This window comes from Meriones unguiculatus, chromosome 12 (assembly GCF_030254825.1).
Source record: "Meriones unguiculatus strain TT.TT164.6M chromosome 12, Bangor_MerUng_6.1, whole genome shotgun sequence".
Classification (NCBI taxonomy): domain Eukaryota; kingdom Metazoa; phylum Chordata; class Mammalia; order Rodentia; family Muridae; genus Meriones; species Meriones unguiculatus.
The window spans coordinates 1,715,723-1,736,541 of NC_083360.1; the positions used below are offsets into that span (position 1 = coordinate 1,715,723).

At 47.2% G+C, this 20,819-nt stretch overlaps 1 protein-coding gene across 4 annotated transcripts in view; it reads left to right on the plus strand.

The window, feature by feature from the left end:
* Rell1 (RELT like 1) overlaps positions 1-20,819 on the plus strand; it is a 53,871-nt gene that overhangs the window by 29,467 nt on the left and 3,585 nt on the right. For all 4 annotated transcript variants that reach the window (XM_060365285.1, XM_021647713.2, XM_060365287.1 and 1 more), the window contains exons 2-6: positions 446-673; positions 2,380-2,451; positions 8,086-8,143; positions 10,996-11,232; positions 14,215-14,353. In XM_060365285.1, the coding sequence (XP_060221268.1) occupies positions 446-673; positions 2,380-2,451; positions 8,086-8,143; positions 10,996-11,232; positions 14,215-14,350 (731 nt within the window). In that variant the 3' untranslated portion in view covers positions 14,351-14,353. The remainder of the gene's footprint in view (positions 1-445; positions 674-2,379; positions 2,452-8,085; positions 8,144-10,995; positions 11,233-14,214; positions 14,354-20,819) is intronic.

The following is a 20,819-nucleotide window of genomic DNA, read 5'->3' on the forward strand; positions in this document are numbered from 1 at the left end:
TGTGTTTGACCAGCAGCAACTGATTTCATCTTCATAGAAAGATGTGCAGGTGCTGTCAGGGTGCAGCTTTTGTAAGCAGAGGCATTTGGAATTAGATCACTGTTTCTTGTCAGAGTGCTGCTAAAGGTGGAGCTGGTGCGTGCCCCTCTTCCCCCCATCCTCACACATAACTACCGAGCGCTGTGCTGTAACAGATAATCCTCCTAACACGCGCCTGCCTATTCTATGAGGGGCACTCTCGGTCCTCTGTTACAGAGAGCTCCTCGTTCAGGAGGTGGTCTTGGACCGGTTCAGCTCAAGCCTGTGCTCTCACCTTTGTCCCCATGTATCGGGAGCCCCAGACCTGTTTATAGCTTGCAGCTTTTGGCGCACACAACGTTGGCCTAATGGAAATGTTTCCAGAGCCATCACGGTCCTCTAACACAGCCATGATGTCCCTCTGTAGACAACACTGTCAGCCGCACGCTACACTCCCGAGCAGAGACGACGCCGTCATCGCCCGCCAACAACACTGGGAACGGACACCCAGAGTACATCGCGTATGTGCTTGTCCCCGTGTTCTTCATCATGGGTCTCCTCGGCGTCCTCATCTGCCACTTGCTTAAGAAGAAAGGCTACCGCTGTACGACAGAGGCTGAACAGGAGGCTGAAGAGGAAAAGGTGGAGAAGATAGGTAAGCGATCTAGTCTTTTGTTTAAAAAGGAACCGGTAGTAAATAGAAAAATCCTCATGGATAGTCCATCTCATTATGAGGAAAACGGTGTATTTTCTGTGGTAAGCAGAGTTTGACTACTACAATGTAAATGCAGCCTTGCCTACATTGCCTGAGTGCTTGCTGAGTATTTACTTCAGAGCCTGGTAGCCGTGGGCCTGTTATTCCTGCTATATAGTTATTTCTAATTTTGTTGACATTTAGTTTAATGAGGATAATCTCCACCTTGAAGGGTTGTTATGAAATTTGGAGACAAGGTGTTTTGGTGATTGGCACTTACAGCCACTCATAAAGCGTAATCCTTACTGTTACTTATTGAGTAAGAGCCCAATAAGACTGGTGGGAACACGGACGAGTCTCATCAGGTCTGTGGTGCTGGTATTCCCGGGGGAGTGCTGCTGAAATCCATGTGGCTGGACTTGATGTTAGTCAGTAAACGGATGTAGGCCAAGCACATAGAGGTGCAGCAGAGCTGGGGCTTCCGTGTGGCTGTCGGGCGCTGAGCTTCCGTCTGCAGGGGTGTTGGTAGGTGGTGTTAGGATAAACCCCCAGCGCCTGCTTGCCCCACTGACCTTTCCTCCCAGGCATGCCCTAGGGAGGTCTCCTGATGGGCTGAGGGTCGCTCGTCGCTCGCTGTATCCTGCTCAGCCCTCTGTGCATCTTTGCAGAGACGTGACATTTGGAGTAGGTCACCCATGGAGCAGACCAGCAGGGCCCATGAGGGAAGGCTTTTCAGTCCTTGCCAGCTTGCTGGACTGTTGACTTTTCCACCCCCACTGACCTTTGAGGCCGAGGAACATGGGTGAGCACGATGACTCACGGTCAGCGAGCGAGCAAACCAGCCCTGGTGTTTGTCAACACAGCAGAGGCGCCCACTCTGTTCCTTCTAACCGATGAGGTCTGCTCGGCCATCAGCTTCCTCTGCCCAAACGTCCGTAAGCCGTGGGGCAGAAGGCTCCCGGGGTGTAGAGGACACTTGTGGGTGCATGAGTGTGTCATTGCCCTGCTCCGTCTTCTTCCCAAGCAGGGTGCAGCATCCCAATCCAGGCTGTTTTTTTCTTGGCCTGCTAAGTAAATTGTACAGATCAGTTTCCAAGTGGAGGTTTCCCACCTTCCCCCACTGTCACATGTACTACTGATGCTGGGTCCCCAAAGTAAACTGAGTTTGTTAACAAATAACTAGTGCCCAAATCTAGGCCCTTGTTTAGGAGGAAAAGAGTGTTTTATAAACGTGAATGCTTGCTTCTTCAGTTGAAAACATTAGTCCGTAGACCAACTGTATAGAGCAAGCCTACACTTAGATGAAACCCTGGGAAATGGTGTTTCTTTTAATTAGCCTTCTTTTTGTTTCCCCCCGAGGGCTTAAGGTGACGGGGAGAAATAAGAGTAGTGGATGCTGACAGATGTAAGTGCATTCCTGTAGTCTCGTGCAAAGTGAGCGGATATTTGATCTTGAGGAGAGACCGATGGACAGCCTGAGCCTTTCTCCTTCAGTCTTTAAACGTGTGTTGTGCCCAGGCTTTGGGAAGGTGGGTGAAGGACTAAAGCTAGGAGCTTAGCACCGTGTGAGGATCCGTAAACATGAGGTCTGGGCTCTAAGGTACGTGTTTAACTGACATGTTGCTGGTGACCAGTTATAACACTCTCCTGTCCTCTTTCTCTTTTAGAGTTGAATGACAGTGTAAATGAAAATAGTGACACCGTGGGGCAGATTGTCCACTACATCATGAAAAATGAAGGTAGGAGTATCCTAACGCTTCCGAGCTTTTCAGTCTTACTCAGTCTCTTGAGTCGGAGTTGGAATGGCTTCTCACTGCTTTTATCTGAGGGCTTTCTAGAGTTGGTAGTTCCCAGTCAAACCCTGCCTCACCACCTCTTACCCATATGTCACATGACTTCATGAAGCCCCAGGTTCCTCCTGGGGAGTGAGAGTTACACTCACACTCGCTACCCGGCTGTGTGGAATAGCACACACGAAATGCTGGATGTCATAAAAACTCACATCTGCTGGGATACAAAGTTAATAAACTGTAACTAATATAAAAAAATAAAATAAAAAATAAGAAAAAAAGAAAAATCTCACATCTTACCTGTTTCTTGTTTTCACACTTAAAAATTGTAAAATCCACACATCATAACATTTGTTTTAGAGGACTGGGGAGACGGGCGGCTCAGTGGGTAGAGAGCTTATTTCACAAGCTGGAGAACATGAGTTTGATCCATCACCCTGGTAAGAGCTGGAGAGTGTCAGCAAGTGCCTGTCACAGCAGCACTGGGCACATGAATACGGCGGGGTCCTGGGGTGCGCCTACCAGCCCATCCAACCAGCCGCTGAGCTCCAGGTTCAGCGAGAGAGCCTGTCTCCAAATACGAGGAGAGTGGTTGAGAAAGAAACCCACATTGACTGGCCTCTGTGTACATAGGCATATTCTCTCTCACACACACTTTTACTAGCTTACCCATTTGGAAGTGGAGAGTTCAGTACTATTCAAGTCCTTTCCAAGTGCCACGCAAGCGTCACCACTATTCCAGAGCTTCCTCAACACCCCACCCTGAAATTTGTATGTCTCTCTCCCCGTTCTTTCCTCTCTAAACTTTGCAAATGCTGCTTTGCTTTCTGCCTCGATGGCTTGTATCTTCTAAGATATCCACTATTAAATGTGAAAACTTTGAGGAAAAAAGAAAAATCTCACATCTTACCTGTTTCTTTGAGGAGCTTAAGCATTAGGACATAAGTGTCCTTTTTTTCTTTTTCTTTTTTTCTTTCTTTTTTTTTTTTTTTTTTTTTTTTTTATAGAGGGTTTCATGAAGTCCAGTCTGGCTTTGAACTCAGTATATAGCCAAGGATGGTCCTGAGCCCCTAGGCATCCTTCCACTACTTCTTAAATGCTGGGATTACAGGCCTGTGCCACTGTGCTCACCCTTATGAAATGTATTTTAAGCCAACTTTTATAGTGAAGGATTCAGTTATTAAATGGAGTCATTGTTCTGAATGCTGGGGGTTGTCTTTTAATTAGCCTTCTAATAATGTATTCTGTTGCTATAGCTGACTACCACAAGCTTGATGATTTATAAAGAAGAGAAGTTTGTTTAGCTCACAGTTCTAGAGGCCAACAAGTTTAAGCATGGGGCCAGCCTCTGCTTGGCATCTGGAGAGGGCTTTCATTGCTACATTCTGACCTGATGACAAGACAGAGCAATCATGTCAACAAGAGCTTGCTTTTATGAAAAAGCCACTCTCAGTTAGCCATGAATCCAAGAACCCAGGAGTGGACCAGTGTGTTCATCAGGGCCAAGCCCTTCCGACCCAGTCACCCCCAGGCCCCACCTCCACATGCCATTAGTATGACTTTGGGGGATTTTTCCAACACAAATAGATTTTAGGACACACCTGAACCGGAGCAGACTCTTTGCTCATCATGATTTTTAAGGTTTGTGGCGCTCCTTGTCCCGCCAGCATATTCCACCTTCTGCTGTCAGCCCCTCTCTGACCCCTCCCCCTACTGTTCAGCAAGAGCCCCCACCTGGTGCGGGCTGAGATTTCCACCTGCTCTCCGCTGTGCTCTGTCTTAGCCTAGACCTAGTAGTGCGAGGTCTCTGTTAGTCTTCCACACTCCACTATACCCGAGTCACAGGTGGAGAAAGGAGGCTCCAGGGTTTCAGTTTGCGCGGTTGGCGCCTTCTCTTACCCACGCAGTGCTCTTCTCTCGCTTAGCAGGAGCGTTTCTAGAGTAAGAACAAAAAGACAGGGATGCTTGTCTTGCAGAGGCTTTCCGTCAGGGCAAGGGTTTGGCAATACGACCACCAGTCTGTGTTTTCAGGCTGACTCTGAGGCTAAACGTCTCCGTTACGTGGAACAAGAACCTTGTCCCGGCTTGTCTCCATAGTTAGCACATCTTCAAACTTCATTTCCATTTAGACTTCAGCGTTGCTTTCCAAGACGGACACTCTGTGTTTACAAATTATAACTACACTCTAAACTTTTCTCAAGAAACTAAAGAAGAATCAGGATGAAGTACCCACTCTTCATTAACACTGCCCCGTGTTTACCCCACATCACATAGTTTTAAACATATGAGCCGTCTCTGCATTGTTCTTTTAATTTGTCAGGTGGGTAAACTTAATCTGTAGTCATGATGTTCTCGTAATGAAGTAAAGTTGGGTTTATTAGGATTTTAATATAGATTCAAGCCAGAGAAAGAGAATGAAAATGATGCTGAAGGAAAGGACAGTTGTCCACACTTAGAAGGATTTGATGGCTTCCCGAGTACCAAGGTGGCATTCTTGCTTAGGGTTTAAAGCATGTGCCTTTCTTTCATTTTAGAAATTAATTTGAGCTCAGGTTGCTGTCCTTCGGGGGTTGGATATAGCAGCTGACCTGTTGGGCAGGCACATCTTATATTGGTGTGTGTGTGTGTGTGTGTGTGTGTGTGTGTCCCTGCAGATGTCAGAAAAGGTTAGAGGTGTTAGATCTCCCGGTAGCTGGAGTTGGAGGTGGTTGTGAGCCAGTTAGCACGGGTGCTGGGAATCAAATGAATTTACTGAAAAAGAAGCTTGTGCTCCTAACCACGGAGTCATGTCTCCAGCCCGTGCTAGTGCTTCCAATGTAGGATGCGTGCAGACTTCCAGCCCAAGCAGTTCTTCACTCTGAATGCCAGCTCCATGTAGCATTTACTTCACCTGACTGCCTGGGAGGCAGTGTGACTCGTCTACTTGACATGCTGACCGTCCCTCTAACCCACACAGTGAGACTCTGAGAGTTCCTGTAGTCCGTTCCTCAGGCTGCTGATTTGCTAGAATGGCTCAGGGACTCAGGCATGTACTGTTACATTTAGCGGTTTAATAACAACTGGTTGGAAGAGAGGCATGGAGACAGGAATCGGAGCTAGGTGCTGGGGCTGAAAGTTGCTGCCCTTTCATCACAGGGCTTTTCTGATTACTGGCTCCACCCTGACTCGCCTCATTATCTTAGACTCAGTTCTGATCAAGTAGCTCATTATGAATAACAAAAGACTTCTATTTGACTCAGGAGATTTCACTGAAGAAATTGTCAGGGATTTAAGAGCTCTTTGGCACCCCCACACACTAATCCTTTTCTTCCTAATGCCTGCTGCTCTCTCTTAGTTTACCTTTCTCTGTAGAGCCAGACTGAGTGGTGTTTGTGTGTCAGTGGCGTTTTCTTACTTTGTAGAGGTTTGGGATGCATTAAGTAAATAATTTGGAATTTTATTTAATAGGCACTCATCATTTGTAGGGAATTGTTTTCTCAGGTGATTTCAAGCGATTCTCTTTGGAATGCTTATCACTGTAAATTCTACTGCAGCCAGCTCTACTGGCATTGTTCCCTTTGTCGTTATTTTTTTCTATTTTGTCAAGTTTGGTAAATGATGGCAAAGTACAAACTGGCTATTCATTGTGTATTTTATATAAGCTGTATATGAGACTATGCATCTCTGTTATTTCACCTTCTGTTATGTGTAATGAAATATACAAAGCTAGTGCTCTTTGAAAGAAGAATGGTTTCTGTAGCTCAGTTTGGAGGATGGAAGTCCAAGGGAGCCTGAATGGTTTGGACTCTGCTGAGGGTCCACCCGGCCGGGCACATCTTCATTGATACCGACGTGTTGGGAGCATGAGTGAAAGGAAGAAGAACACGTGGTGAGCAGGAAACCAGAGAGCGAGCCTTCTTCCTTGTGCGAATCCAGGGTCTCACACAAGCTAAGCACACGCTCTGCTGCTGAGCTACATCCCCAACCCTCGCATTTACCCTCTCTTGGGAACTGAGGGAGAAAGCATCTCAAGAGCTGCCTGACTTCTGGAGTACAGTGTAACCTGATCACCTTCACTCGGTTCTCAAAGGTCAGACCAGAGTTCCACCTGTCTAACCTTTGGGAGAACAGTATCAAAGGGTACGGTGCCAAGGATAGCAATATTAGCACTGATAGAAGCTGTAATGGGGACCAAGCACTCAACACAAGAACCTTTGGGGGACCAACCACATCATAGCCAAAGCAACACCCCAATCTATTATCTGAAAGAAAATTATTTTCCAGAATCCTCATTATTAGTCATAAGGGAAAATGACTCGTATCACAAGATTATGAAGTGTGTTTTTCAGAATCATTATTTTTTTTATTGTATGGGTGGATCTAATTTTAGTGTCTTTTTTTTTTAATAACAAGAGGTTTTACATCAAAACTTGTGTTTGGCAGTGCATTTGGACACCCTCACAGTTGTGAAAGGCAAAAAAAAAAAAGTACATTTTAAGGAAAGGGATGACATGTTTAATATTTCTTTTTTTTTCTGTTATTTATTTATTTTTATTGTAATTTATTCACTTTTTATCCCAGCTGTAGCCCCTCCCTCATCCCTTCCTAATCCCACCCTTTCTCTTTCTACTCCTCATTCCCCTCCCCAAGTCCCCTTCTATCTTGCTTCCCAAGGTAGTGAAAATTACAGGTCATGGAGGAGCCCAAAACAAAATACAACTCGAAACAACAACAGACTTACTCTCTCTATGTATAAGGCAGTAGATATGCCATAGGTCGTAGCGGTTGTAAATCTTTGTATTGTATTTTCATGGGAGGATGGGTAGAGGAAAAAAGAACTGGGTGGGGCGAAGAGGAAGTCAGGCTGCGAAGCACACACAGCCTCTGGACCCCTGCGTCTGGCCACTTCCAGCGGCAGAGTTAGAACTCGAGTTAATTGCCCTTCTCTGGGGTTGTCATGTGTAAAATGTTACCTGCCACTATTGCCTCACGTGGTAAATAGCAATTCTTTTATTCTTTCCTCTCTGGAAAATTTATGGTGGTTAGTCATGAGAACAGTGCTTTAAAAATCAATGGAAAAGGTTAGGAGTTGTCATAGCTTTTGGCCTTGGCAATTAAATAGCCAAAAGAAACTTGACATTCACAACAGCCTGTGAGTGAGCACTCTGCAGGAAGTAGGAAGGTGTGGGTGGAGCCTAAGAAGCTTAGGGTCGGTTTGCTCTTGTTGACAGTTCACATCCTTGGGATGTGAGAATGAACATTGAGAGTCTAAGATAAACCCTCCTGTGTCACATGAATTTGAAGTTTTTGCCCTGGTTTAGGGGCTTTGGGATTCCAAGAGCAGAGCAAAGGCAGTTAGACAGCTGGAGAATAAACCTGCCTCCCTCCTCTGGGGCTCTGGGAGCTCCTCTCTGAACTGAAGGAAGGAAGGAGTGAAGGGCTCTCGTGAAGCCCTTCTCTCCTGACTTTCTCTCGTGACTGTGGTTGTGCGCGTTTACCCTGTTTAACTCTTTCTTTTCCTCTTCATAGCGAATGCAGATACCTTGAAAGCTATAGAGGCTGACAATGGCGTGTGTGACATTGTTTTTCTCTTTCTCTTCTTAGCCAATGCAGATATCTTGAAAGCTATGGTGGCTGACAACAGCGTGTGTGACGTTGAAAGGTGAGTTCGTCTCTTCCCGCAGATAGGAGACAGTTTTTGTTTGTTTGGGCTGATGACTTTGGAATTCTGCTCAGCTGGAGCTGGCCTCTAGCCTTGGGCACTATTGTCATTTGGGGTCAAACAAGTCTTTGCCGAGTAATGACTGGTACAAGGTGGCCACTGAACAGAGCCCCCATCTCTGCTCGGTGGGTGACATCCTAAATGTCTCCACACACTCTCCATGTTCCCTGGGAGACCATCGCCCCGTGACCCCAGCTCAAGGAGTGGGGTCTAGAACCATTAGGGTAAGAGCTGGGGATTAGAAGATAAAGAAGACAGAAAGCTGGGACCAGGAGCCCTGTGTAAGCTGATGGCTTATGCCAAGCGAGTTCATTAAGAGTCACACCATCTTATATACAGCTTTCCTGGGGAGAATGGGGTACAGTCAGTGGAAAGCTCTCACACGATGGGGTGAAGTCAGCAGGAAGCCAATTAAGCAATGTTGTACAAGGAGAACACAGGATCTCTCAAGTGCTCCATAGACTGACCACACAGTGGCCATGGAACTGAGAACCAAAACCACTCAGGGTTGGAAGAGCTGAGCTTTCTGGATGAAGTCAGTTCCTCCCAGGCCCTGCGTCCAGGCCAGTACTGGCTCTGCCAAGCATATCCCTGGTTTTAGACAAGGAGCTACATTCCTTCTCCATACATCAGGGCCTCGGAGAAAGGCCTGGGCCACCCTGGCTCCCAGCAACCCCGGCTGAGAACACTTGTGGTAAGTGGTAGTTCAGGAGGAAGTGAGGTGAGTGGCTGAGAGTGAAAGCACAGCTTGAGAGCGGCTGTGTCCTGCGTCCGTGTGTAGTGACTGCCTGTTGATGGGAGGTTAACTGAGCTCCAGGTCCATTGTCTGATCATTAGCAGGGAGACGGAGCGCTTTGGGTCCTGAATGACCTTTATGAACAGCTGTATCTAGCTGATACCCTGGTCTGTCTAGAGTGCCTGCTTGCCATCTGTTTCTGTGTTACTGGTTATGGTTAGGGCTGTTGAGCACCAGATTCTCTTTTAGTTACAGACGACTATGTCTTGATGGTTCTCCATGGCCCTCATGAGGAGCACTGACTGGGTGTGGGATACAGTATTGGAAAGAGCAAGGCAGTCACAGGTCTTTGATCTGAAAGGATTCAGCCAGGGAGGAAAAGAGATGGGCACGGGCTGGAGTTGTGGGTTTCTGGGGACCTGAAGGTCAACAAGAAAGACCTGCCCTCTGTGCCAGGTGTTCCAAGCAGGTCGTGGCATAGACAGGCCACCTGGGAATGGTTGGGTGGCCAGGAATATGCAAACAGCGGCAGGATGTTGAAGGGATGGAACGGCATGCTAAGTAGGACCGGCTGCTTTGGATGTGGCCCCTGCGAAGTCACCTGTAACGTGAACGTGTTTGTCAGACGGGCCGTGCTGGGTGTGCACGTTAGAGGGGTTGTGCCAGACACTGAGCCGCAAGCTCAGGACGCCCTGGAGGTACTCTTCAGGACACAACGACCATATTTCCTACCTTTGACCACAGATGCCTGGTGTCAATACATATTAGCTCCTTGGTACCCTGGACTCACTTGGCTGTGGCCTGCGATTGGGCTTTGTAATCACTGCTGCTTGGTGAATACTGGACTGAGTGCAGTTAGATGAGATCTGTTTCTACGGCATGGTGTCAACTCCATTGTTCTACCCAGCAGGTCCTACTGTGTGCCTGTGTTGGAGCGCCTCGAAGGGCATTCCTAAAGCCCACTTGGGAACTATTGTCTGCACTGTTTTGGCTCTCCTCAGTTGGAGTGTGGCCTGGACTGCTTTCGAAGTGTGTGAGTCCACTGGCTGCCAGCAATCCAGAGGCTGGTTTCTGCCGGCACTCTTGAGGCTTTGGGGCTCTTGCTGAGCATCTTAAGGATTAGGTGTTGATCTCAGGTGTGGCAGAGGGCTGGTTCAGGTCAGTCTAGCCCTGCCCTGTTTGAATTTCTCTTTTTCTAGCAAGCATAGGAAAGTAGCTGCTGTTTTGCATCTAGCGTTCTGCTTTGTGTGTCTTAGCTAGTCCAACCAAAGGTCTTCTAGGTGACCCAAGTGGTCACTATCATCTCTGAAGCACTGTGTGTGGCTGTGGGCATGAGTGTGTATGTGCGGGGCGTGCTCAGCAATTTGACGTTCTAGGTTTGGCTAGGTTTGGATATCAAAAGCATGTAGGTGCTATTTATGCTGCGTAAGATACTTGGCTTCTTTGAGCCTCAGTGTCCTCATTTTGATGGTGAGGAAACCAGTGCATACACCATACAGATCTCTGATTTATTACATTAATACACAGGCATTTTTAGGAGACGATTAGCTACTCTTATTGGCAACCACGTCAACATCTATTTCAAGCACCACCTTCTGTGTCTTAACTTTGACGTTTTTCCTTTCGATGTAATAGATTGGATTTAATATTCTCACCATCTTAAGTCTTCTGATGATTCTTCTTTTCCTTCCCATGCACATTGAAGGCATCTTGTGTGGAGTTCCAGGCAGAGTCTTGGCTCTGTGTGCAAAATCAGTGTGATTACATGAAAGAGGGTGGGAGTTTTGGAAGAGAGTCTAACATTGGGAAGTCAAATTGTGTGTGACCCTTGGAAACGGTGGCTCATTCTCCAGCCCGTTGCCAACACTGTTTGGCGTAAACGGTCACTAGACAGGCCTGAGAGCTGAGTGCTGTTGCCAGGGCCAGTGCACAAAGCTGATTTGAATAATTGAAGGGTTTGTCTGCTGAAACCTCCCTGCATCTCAGGATGACTGCCTTCACTGGGATTTCCTCTAAGCCATTTTTACCTTTTTCCTTCTCTTTTTCTGCCCCTTAGCCCGGTCACTCCTAGCACGCCAGGAAGCCCCCCTGTGAGTCCGGGGCCCTTGTCGCCAGGGGCCACCCCTGGGAAGCATGTCTGCGGTCACCACCTGCACACAGTGGGAGGCGCCGTCGAACGGGACGTGTGTCAGCGCTGCAGGCACAAGCGATGGCACTTCATAAAACCCACCAACAAGTCCAAAGAGGGCCGGGCCCGGCGCCAAGGGGAGGTCACCGTTCTCTCTGTGGGCAGGTAAGGGGTCCTGGCGCTTCCTGGAGGGCCCGCTTGCCGTGGGTATGGGTTTAGCTTTTCATTTGGGGGTAATTTCTCCTAAGTCTGGCTTCTTAGACTGGTCTGGATCCTGGATGTTTCTGACAGACCAGGCAGCTCTTGAAAGCTCATACAGAACACATATTAATTAAGGTGAGTAATGGATTACTCTCTGCAGTATAGCATATGGAGCCCAGGCTTTCAAGTGTGTCCAGAATCTGTTCCTATCTCTCTTGTGAGAGCCTAGAACAGGTGATCAGGTCAGCGTATGGCTTTGTACCCAGCCCCAGGCCCCTTCTGCTCATGACTCTGCAGGTCTTAAAGACAATGTGGCGGCAGGCACTGTGAAGGGGTTGAGACCAGCCTGGGGGTTGTCCGTGTCGTTTGACTCGCACACCACTGGCTCCTGTTAATCGCGTGTCTTCACCAAAGCGCCACGGCATCAGGAAATGTCTTGCTGCCATGCATAAAGAATGGAGGACTGATCTCTAATATCAGAGATCAGACCTCTACTCTTGCCTGATGCGTCTAAAACAAAAAGGGGGAACTGTAGAGAGCTGCAGAATGCTATGCCTTAAAGATGGAGCTGTTTTCCGCCTTCCACCTTCCCGATGGTGAGTGCTCTCTGTCACGAACAACTCCACATTTGGCTAAGGCCGAGGATCTGGCTTGCTTCCATGTATGTGGACCTATCTGCATTGCCCCCGTGGCACGCCTGGCTTGGCTACCCAGAGGCTATTTAAGCTGTGGGCTGGCTTTCCCCGGGGTCCGAGGATTGTTCAATGTTCCTGAATAAACTGCATTGAAAAAAAAAAAAAGAATGGAGGAATACAGATTGGTCCAGAACTTTCCAGTCCCTGCCACTCACGATCCACACCAGATGCAGTGGCTGCTTTCTTTGCGGCCACGTCTGCTGTGTCCTGGGTACCCCAGTCCAGAGCATCGTTTCCTTGTGACCCACGTGTGACGTGAGGCTCGTCCTGCTTGGTGGACACGGTACTGAGACTGACGTGAGCCGGTTTGCAGGCGACTATAGCTGTGCTCTTTGGCTACTTTATTGGGTTTCTATATCGCCTACCCTTCTCCGCCCCAATTCCTTCCAACCCCCCAACTCTAGATAGATGGGAAAGAATGGTGGAGGGGAACGGGTGCATAGATCTCTTTAGACTACTTCCTGCTGGTTAGGGGCGTTGAGTTCTTTGAGGGAAAATTTGACCTTCACCGGCAGGATATCTAATTTCTTCTACTTGTCTCTGTGCGTGGCCACTTGACAAAATGCAACAAACCACAGTAGCTGGGGGAAGGGGTGCCTCCAGCCCCTCTTGGGGCTCTGGCATTTATGCCCTCTCTGGAGTACCCAGAATTCTAAACATAAACTATCTGCAGCTGGCAAAAATGACACCCTCCCAGAGCATGAGACAAATCACAGTTAGTGGCTGTAGACAGTCTGAAGCAGCCCCACATCCTCCCACACCTGGATTAAAAACATATTCACAGAACATCTGGGTTGTTAAGGAAGCAAAAATTGTCACTACAGGGGACGCTTGTGCAGTTTGAGAGCTTATGCAGGAAATGCTTTGCCTAGGTTGTATCACACTGGGAAGGCTCACGCTTGCAGGAGTTAGGCTGGTAAGTGCTGGCATTAGCCTAGGTTGTATCACACTGGGAAGGCCCACGCTTGCAGGAGTTAGGCTGGTAAGTGCTGACATTAGGTTAGGACAGATGTTTAGGAAGAGTTGCCTGGATGCATTGCATCTACCTTGATCAAGTTTAGAGACTATTATGTCACTTGGTGCCTCAGTTTCCTCCTGCCCAAACTGAGGAGGCTATCCCTCAGGGCCTCTCTGTGCCTTAAGGAAAGGTTTAGAGTAGTTTGGGGCTCATAAGCATCCAAGGAACATTGTCAGTTTTAAGAGAGGGGCTACAGCTGGGATACAAAGTGAATAAATGGTAAGAAATAAAAATTATATTAAAAAAGTTATTAATGTAATTTTAATTTGGGTGTAGCCTGTCCTGTGTTACAGTGACCACAAGGACGTGGCTGAGGGCCGTTTGCCACTCACGGCACAGCGGTACAACCTCTGACTTAAGAGGCAGTCAGGGGATTCATGAATGCAGTGAATGAGAACCCAAAGCCATTTGGACAAAGCACGTTCTGTGTTCTCGTGAAAAAATGTACTGGAAATTCTCAGCTCAGCTCCAGCATGCATTTTTCAGGGCTCAATATCCACCCCCTCTCAGCCATTGGAGATGACGAGTGTTTAATTGTTACAGCCCTTACGACTCTTCCAGGTTGTCAGGACAGATTCCCTTCTCCCAGACATTCCCTCTGTGTGGTGGTGGTCTCGTTTTGGATAAAGTAGTCCATTTCTATTTTAGATCATTTTACAGGAGGTTCAGACCATCAGTATAAAAGTGTCGTTACTGGAAGGCTCTGAGGGTTTGATGCTGCTGCTCTTGAAAGACAGCAGAGTCAGTTGCCTTGACTCTTCTCACCCTTCTTAATGAAATCCTCTTCTCTAAGTTATTTGCTTTTTCTTCAGCTCGTGTGAAAACTAACCTAACTTTGGCTTTGAAAAGCAGAAACGACTCACAGTGGTGAGTCACCTCTGGGCTCCTGCCTGGCAGGTGTGTATTTGCTGGAGGTGGTTCTGCAGTGACCATCCTGGTTACGTCCTCTGCGGCGTAGGTTGCTCTTCCTGGTCCCTAGAGTTCTGTGGTTCCTGCCCAGGCCATCATTGGAAACCACAACCCTGAGGCCACTCAGCAGATCAGCCTAAGTGTTGTCTTGTGCCCGTTCTGTGCTCCATAAACTGGTTTCGTGGGACTCTGCAGGGGCAGGGTTTGGACGCCTCCTGTCCACTGGGGACTTTGTTGCTGTTCTCCCGTTAGCCTGGGTTTGCTCGCCTCCCTGCTTCCTGGAGAAGCAGAGCCCATCACCCCACCCCCCATTCCTTCTTTCAGGTTCAGAGTTACGAAAGTGGAGCACAGGTCAAACCAGAAGGAGCGGAGAAGTCTGATGTCTGTCAGTGGGACTGAGAGTGTCAACGGGGACGTGCCTGTGACACCTGTGAAGAGAGAGCGAAGTGACACGGAGTAGCAGGTGAGCTCTAGTTTTGGGGACGTCGGGGCTGGAGTATGTCAGGGTGGGGAGGTGTAGAGAGCCCTTCTGGAGTCTGACCACATAGGAATGACATTTAGGAGGGAAATAGGAGGGCTTCCCTGAAACTGTTCTGGCTTCGGGGTACCGAGTCCTCATGATTACTAGTCTGCCCAGACCTCCTTGTAAAGAGCCTGGAACATTACAGAGTGGTAGAGAACCAGGAAATGCGTCACCTCACGGCCAGAAGTCCCCAGTGTCACTACAGCATCTTTGTGCTCAGGAAAGGGTAAAATCCAGAATCTTAAAGTGTACAACAAATAAGCTTTTAAAGGTTGGAAACGTATTTTCTGTCTAAAAGGAAGAAAATATAAACAAAAATCAGGTGGGAATGGTAGACAGGACTGTCTCAGCGCTTAGGCTGAAGCAGGAGGATTGTGGCTTTGAGACTGGCCAGTGAGACTGTGTCAAACAGAACAAAACAACAAAAGATAGAGGGCAAAGGGGATGTTCTTCTTACTTCAAACAAGTAAGTAAACTTGTTTGAAGAAGACTGCAGCAAGCACACCAGTGTTTTGAATTGGGAAACAAGTGCTCCTCTGTTTATTGTATCAAAGAAAATACCCGCAGTTGGAGCATTACCCCGCAGTACTCAGTCATAGCATTCCTCTGAGATAACCCCAAGAACAGCATTGCTCTCTGCACCAGCTGTTCTGGAGCACTCTGAAGACAAGGTCAGAAGTTTTAAAATCTCAGATCAGCTCCTTCCCTGTAATGACTTCCTGTTGGCCTAGCTTTCGCCTGACTCCTTCCCTTCTGGCTTGTGGAGGTTTGTTGTCTTTATGTTATATGTAAAGGGCACGGCCGGAACTTCAGGATGCAAGGGTTGCTGCATATAAAAGACGTGAGGGCCGAGGAGATCAGGCATGTCCTCCACAGTACAGCCTGCTGGCAGAGCTGAGCCTGAATCCTGGATCTGGCTGCCAGGTTCAAATCTCTCTTTGCCACTCTAATATGGAGGCTTGGGCCAGGCACAGCAGCCTTATCTGTCGCATTGGCCCATGGAGAGGACATTGCCTGTGTTGGGGTGATAGTGAGGTTTCCCTGAAGTCACAGTGAAGCCCAGACCTGTGGCGCTGACATGCTGGACAGCGCTGCTGGTATCCGGAGTTAATTTGCATTTAGTGGTGAAGCTGAATGGAGGGATAAAGGGCGTTTCGGTTGAAGCTTCTCTTAGAGCCTGCAGGTTCACAGGGCTAGAGACAGTCTGGAAGTCGTCTAGAGGTCCTGGCTCACTTTAGAGCTAGTTCTTACAGGTTTGTGTTGGGAGAGATCTGGCCCCTTCCTATTTTAGGAGCTAGATAGGAGCTTTGTTGTTTGTTTTTTGAGACAAAGTCTCTTAACTGTAGTTCATGATGGCCTGGAACTTATTATGTAGCCTGGGCTAGCCTTGAACTCACAACAGTCCTTTCTCAGCATCCTGAGTACTGGGGTTACTGGTGTGGGCTACCTAACCTGGCTTAGGTAAGATTTCTTTAAAGAGGAAAAGCATGGCAAAAAAAAGTTTGGCTTCTAAGCCGAGAGGAAAGTTGGGAAAGAGGGTGATGAAATGGCAAGGAACAGCTGCTAGTGTTATCTCGGTATTCTAGAGCTCTGGACATGGCGCCGATGTCTGCCATGTCATCATCGTTAACCTTTCCTAGCAGGGCTCACACCGCCTTCCCAGATGAGAAGTCTGGTACGCGATTGGGTAGGTTATTTATCAACTGTCATGTCACTGAAGAGAAGGTCCAAGAGTCCTCTCCAGGTCACGGAGTTGCAAGATAGAATGGTAGGGCCTGACCAACCAGGCCACGGTGTTTCTGAGGAGGAGGCCTTCGCTCAGGCTGGGGAATGTTTCTACTGGTCATTCTAGGACTCTATCTGTGAGGGTAGCTTGTAGTCAGCTAGGCTACTTACGTAAACTAAAGTAAATGTTGCGGTTGTGTGCTCATCACAAAGCTAGATTCTGCTCTGTTGGGCATTGCACCTAGGACACGCCCAGCATGCAGAAAAGCAGCACTGAACAGAGCTGCCGGTACCCTTGATGCTAGACTGCTGCGTGACCTGGGTAGGTCAGAGAAGCCGGTTAGAATCGCCGTCTGGGAAGGGACGTGCCTGCTGTTGACCCCTAAGGTGGTGAGAGCCCAACAAGAAAGTGTGGGTCACACTGCCAGTGTGCAGTGGCCACCTGGGCAGCGGCTGACAGCTGGGAAGACATGGGCCGGCGGCAGGCAGGAACTAACTGCCAGGCCCTCCTCTTGCATACCACCCTGGTGACGGCCACACCAAGATGGAGAGAATTAAAGGAATTAAGATTACTCATCTGGGTTTCTTGGCCCGAATTCTTTCTGTATCTGATTCAGGAATTTGATCTAATCACCCGAAGCCCTGACCACACGGAAACTGGTTTACAATTTGATATGCTCTTCAGAGCACTCTGACACCTGCCAGGTTACATAATTGGGTTCTGTCAGAAGGCACATGCACCCGTGTGAGCCCATCTGGAAATAAACAGTTCCTGACTGCCCCTACCTCCTTTCATGCGAAGTAAAGACAATAATGCATTGATTCAAGGCAGGTGCCCAGAGTGTCTGGGGTGAAGTTGGCGCTCAGAGGAGGATAGCTAAGGTGTCCACATTTGTCAGGGTCACCTAGTGGCCTTGAGAAGGGAACATGTTCTCTGAGCCTCCAATTTAACGTAGTACTTTTGAGATTAAAAAATTATCATTATGGAAATAAAATAATTCAGAAGCAGACATTAATAATTACAATCTCTGGAATCAACTTGCTGGTGAAGCTCTTCAGTACAGAATTTACACAACTTGTTTGGAATTATGAGGAAATTGGTAGAGTGTAGGGTGGAGCCCAGAGAGGCTGGTTTCAGCTGTCACAGTGTTCATGCTGACTGGACCAAGAAAAAGACAGAAGCAATAGTTGTTGGCATTTAAAATATTGCATAGTCCTTAAACTTTTCTTATGTTTCTGAAGAAAGTACGCATGTTGATTTGACCTGACTTTCAACCAAGAAAACCTGAAAGTTGTCATCTGGGCTGGAATCTCTGGCTCTGGACTGAACCAGAAGATTTACCACAAAATGTGACAGCAGCTGGCTGTGGTGGTGCACACCTTCCTTCCCGAGCTTGGGAGACAGAGGCAGGAAGACCTCCGAGTCAGCGGCCGGCCTGCTCTGCACAGTGTGTTCTAGGCCTGGCAGAGATACACAGCGAGACTCTGTCCTGGAGGGAGGGAAATACATACTTTACCTGAAGGAGTGAAAAGGCTGACCCGTCTTTATATAGTTGAATTAAATCTTTGAAGTTGTATTTTTTCCCTCAAAGGTATTTTGTTCAAATTGGATGTTGCAAGCCATTTTACTGAAGTATCTTAATTTACTGTAGAATCACTTTTTATTGGGTTCATCCTTTCTGCTCCCCTTCTCTTCCTCCCTGCTTCTCTCCCTCCCCCAGTCTTCTCTCTCTCCCTTCCTCCCTCCTTCCGCTGTTCTCTCCCTCCCTCTCTTTAGTTCTTGTTTTTAACAGAATCTATGCTTGGTGAAGTCAGTTTGCTATACCCACAGATTCTGCCTTTTTGCATTCATCCACCATGTAATGGAGACTCTTTCTAGAAGTCTTCTGTCTGTACTGCACATGTGCCCCTGTCTTTCCACGTCACCATCCCCTAAACAGTGCACCACGGTAACTATTTACATAGCATTTACTTGCATTTGCTATTGTAAGTAATCTAGAGACGATTTAGAGATTACAGGAGGGCGTGTGCAGGTGGCATGCAAATCCTGTACCTTCTCACACAGAGGACCGGACGCCCACAGCTCTTGGTGTCCCCTGAGGTCCTCCAGCTGACCCTTGTAGCTACAAGGGACCATCACGTGTTCCGGATGGAACACATCAGTTGGAGCAGGATTTCTGTTTCCCTCTTTTAAAAACAAAATCTGTTTGTCCTCTCCCTCCCTGGTTATCCCTCCCTGCCCCTGTGGCTTGAACTCATTTTTGTAGTTCCTTGTGACTTACACCCTGCTTGGTCTCTTTTGGCAAAGCCTTCAAAATCGTTCCTTTTTTTTTTTCTTTTCTTTTCTTTTTTCTTCCACAGAAAATGTGTTTGGATTTTCTCGTAGAAGAATAAGCTTTTGTTCTTCAAAGTTAAATAAACCAAATTGCTTTCAGTCTCCAGATGCCACAGCCTTGTCTTCATTGTCTGGTCTCTTTTATGAGAGCCACACAGCTCGAATGCTCTAGCTCATGTCTCTGAGCTGTGTTCTCTGTTCCCACTTCCTGAGCACCTCTAATTAAAAATGCTGACTTGGGAAGCTGCTTAACAGTTCACACATTTTTAATTTTCACTAGTTCATTTATTTATTTATTTATTTATTTTTTACTTTCATCCGTTTAAAAATTGAGATGTTTTTGTTTGATTTTGATTTTTTGCTTTTGAGTTGTTGGAGTTTTAGTTTATAGATTCTACCGTATATATGATATATCTGTACATATCTCTATATGTATGTATGCTCAGCTTCACTGTGCACAGGCACGAGCATCCTTTCTTCATTCCCTCACCAGCCCTACCCAGGGTGCTGGGACCCAAGCTGTGGGGGACATGGTACTTTTATTTCAGTATTTCAGAATATTACATGCATACTTTAACATTCCCTCGTTCTGTAAGTCGTCTTCGCTCCGTTGTTCCCTGGCTGTGGAAGCGTCAGCGTTATGCAGCCTCATTTGTCCGCTCTGGCTCTTTTGAGTATGCTTCTTGGGTCTCTGCCTGGACTGTGGTATGGAGTTTTGCCCCTATGTTCTTCTAGCAGTTTTACAGTAGAACTTTAATATTAAAGCAGGTCAATTGTTAGGCATTTCTATATTAATTTTATTAGTTAAACTTGTTCTCTTAGAACTTTACATGTGCATAATACTTTAGATTACCCTCACCCCACCCTCTATCCCCTCTCCCCATAGACTTCTTTTTATTTTAAATGTTTTTTAATTGAAAGTACTCTATTTTGGTCATTTTCTTTGGTGATTAAAAGACTGATTTTAAACTGTATAGATTTACTTTGAACTGTGTCACTTAACTGATGATTATAAGCAAATTGCTTACCCCCCCCCCCCCTTTTTTAAACCTGTTTGACTTTTTCTTGACTGGCCCCATACTTATGCTGCTTAAACTCTATCAGAATTCCCAGTGATCCTCCTGCCTCGGCCTCCCAAGAACTAGGATTGTAGGTGTTCGTCACCATCACTCACACAGCTGTCTCACTCTTGTAGCCCCGGCTAGACTCAAACTTGCTGTGTAGCTGAGGTTGGCCTTCTCAGTCTGAATCTACTGTTTCTGTGTCCAGGGTGCTGGGATTATAGGCATTCCTAACTTTTTTTTTTTTTGAGACAGGGTTTTCTCTGTGTAGCCTTGGTCTGTCCTGGACTCACTTTGTAGACCAGGCTGGTCTCAGACTGGCAGAGATCCACCTGCACTCCCTGAGTGCTGGGATTACAGGCGTGTGCCACCACACCCATTCCTGTTGGGCTCTTGTGGCTTCTGAGCCACCCATATGAGCCTCTGCTGGCCAGTATGGAAGGCACCTCAACTCTGGTTTAGAGTGACAAGAAAGTACCAGTTCAGAGTGGCTTTATTTGTCAGTAAGGATACAGTTCCCTCCCAATAAACTAAGGAAAGACTTTGGTGTTAGAGCACCGGAATGCAGTCTGCACATTTCAGGCGTCTTGTCTCACCCACAGAGTGGGCCATTCTTGGACATTTGCAAACCAACCTTTTGACATTGCATTGTGCTGTCCACACAACCGAGAATGGTACAGCTGAGTTACCCAAACATGACAAAACACAGTCTTGATGTTTAAGCAGGTTTGTGATTTTGTGTTGGGCCATCCATAGCTGTCCTTGGATAGAGCTAGCTGTGGCTGTTAGGCCATAGGCCGGACACATCTGTGAGTGTGTGGCGTCTTTCCCTTCTAAACTGTCATTCTGATGAGACGTGCGTTTACCTGGGAGCTCACAGCTGCCTTTCAGTGAGCAAAGGCCAGCCTGCAAAGGCTTCTGGAGCGGTGTCCGCTCTTTGCTCTTGTTGGCTTACACTGAGTGCCCACCCCAGGGTCTGTCTCATGATTCCTTCATGCAACAAATTCTGGGTTGGAATAATTTTCCTTCTTTTTTCTTTTCTTTTTCTTCTTTCTTTTTTTCTCTGAAGCCCCGGTTTTCCTCAAGTTTGTGGCAATCCTCCTGCCTCATCTTCCTGACTAGTGGTATTACAAGCAGGAGCTACCTACCATACCCTCTTACTCTGATAAATGTTGCATTGCAGGCCTGATCTCACTGCCCTGGACTTTGTTCCTTTCCTGGATTAAAAAAAAAAAAAAAAAAAAAAAGTCACTTTAAAGAGGAGCCACAAAAACCACCTAATATA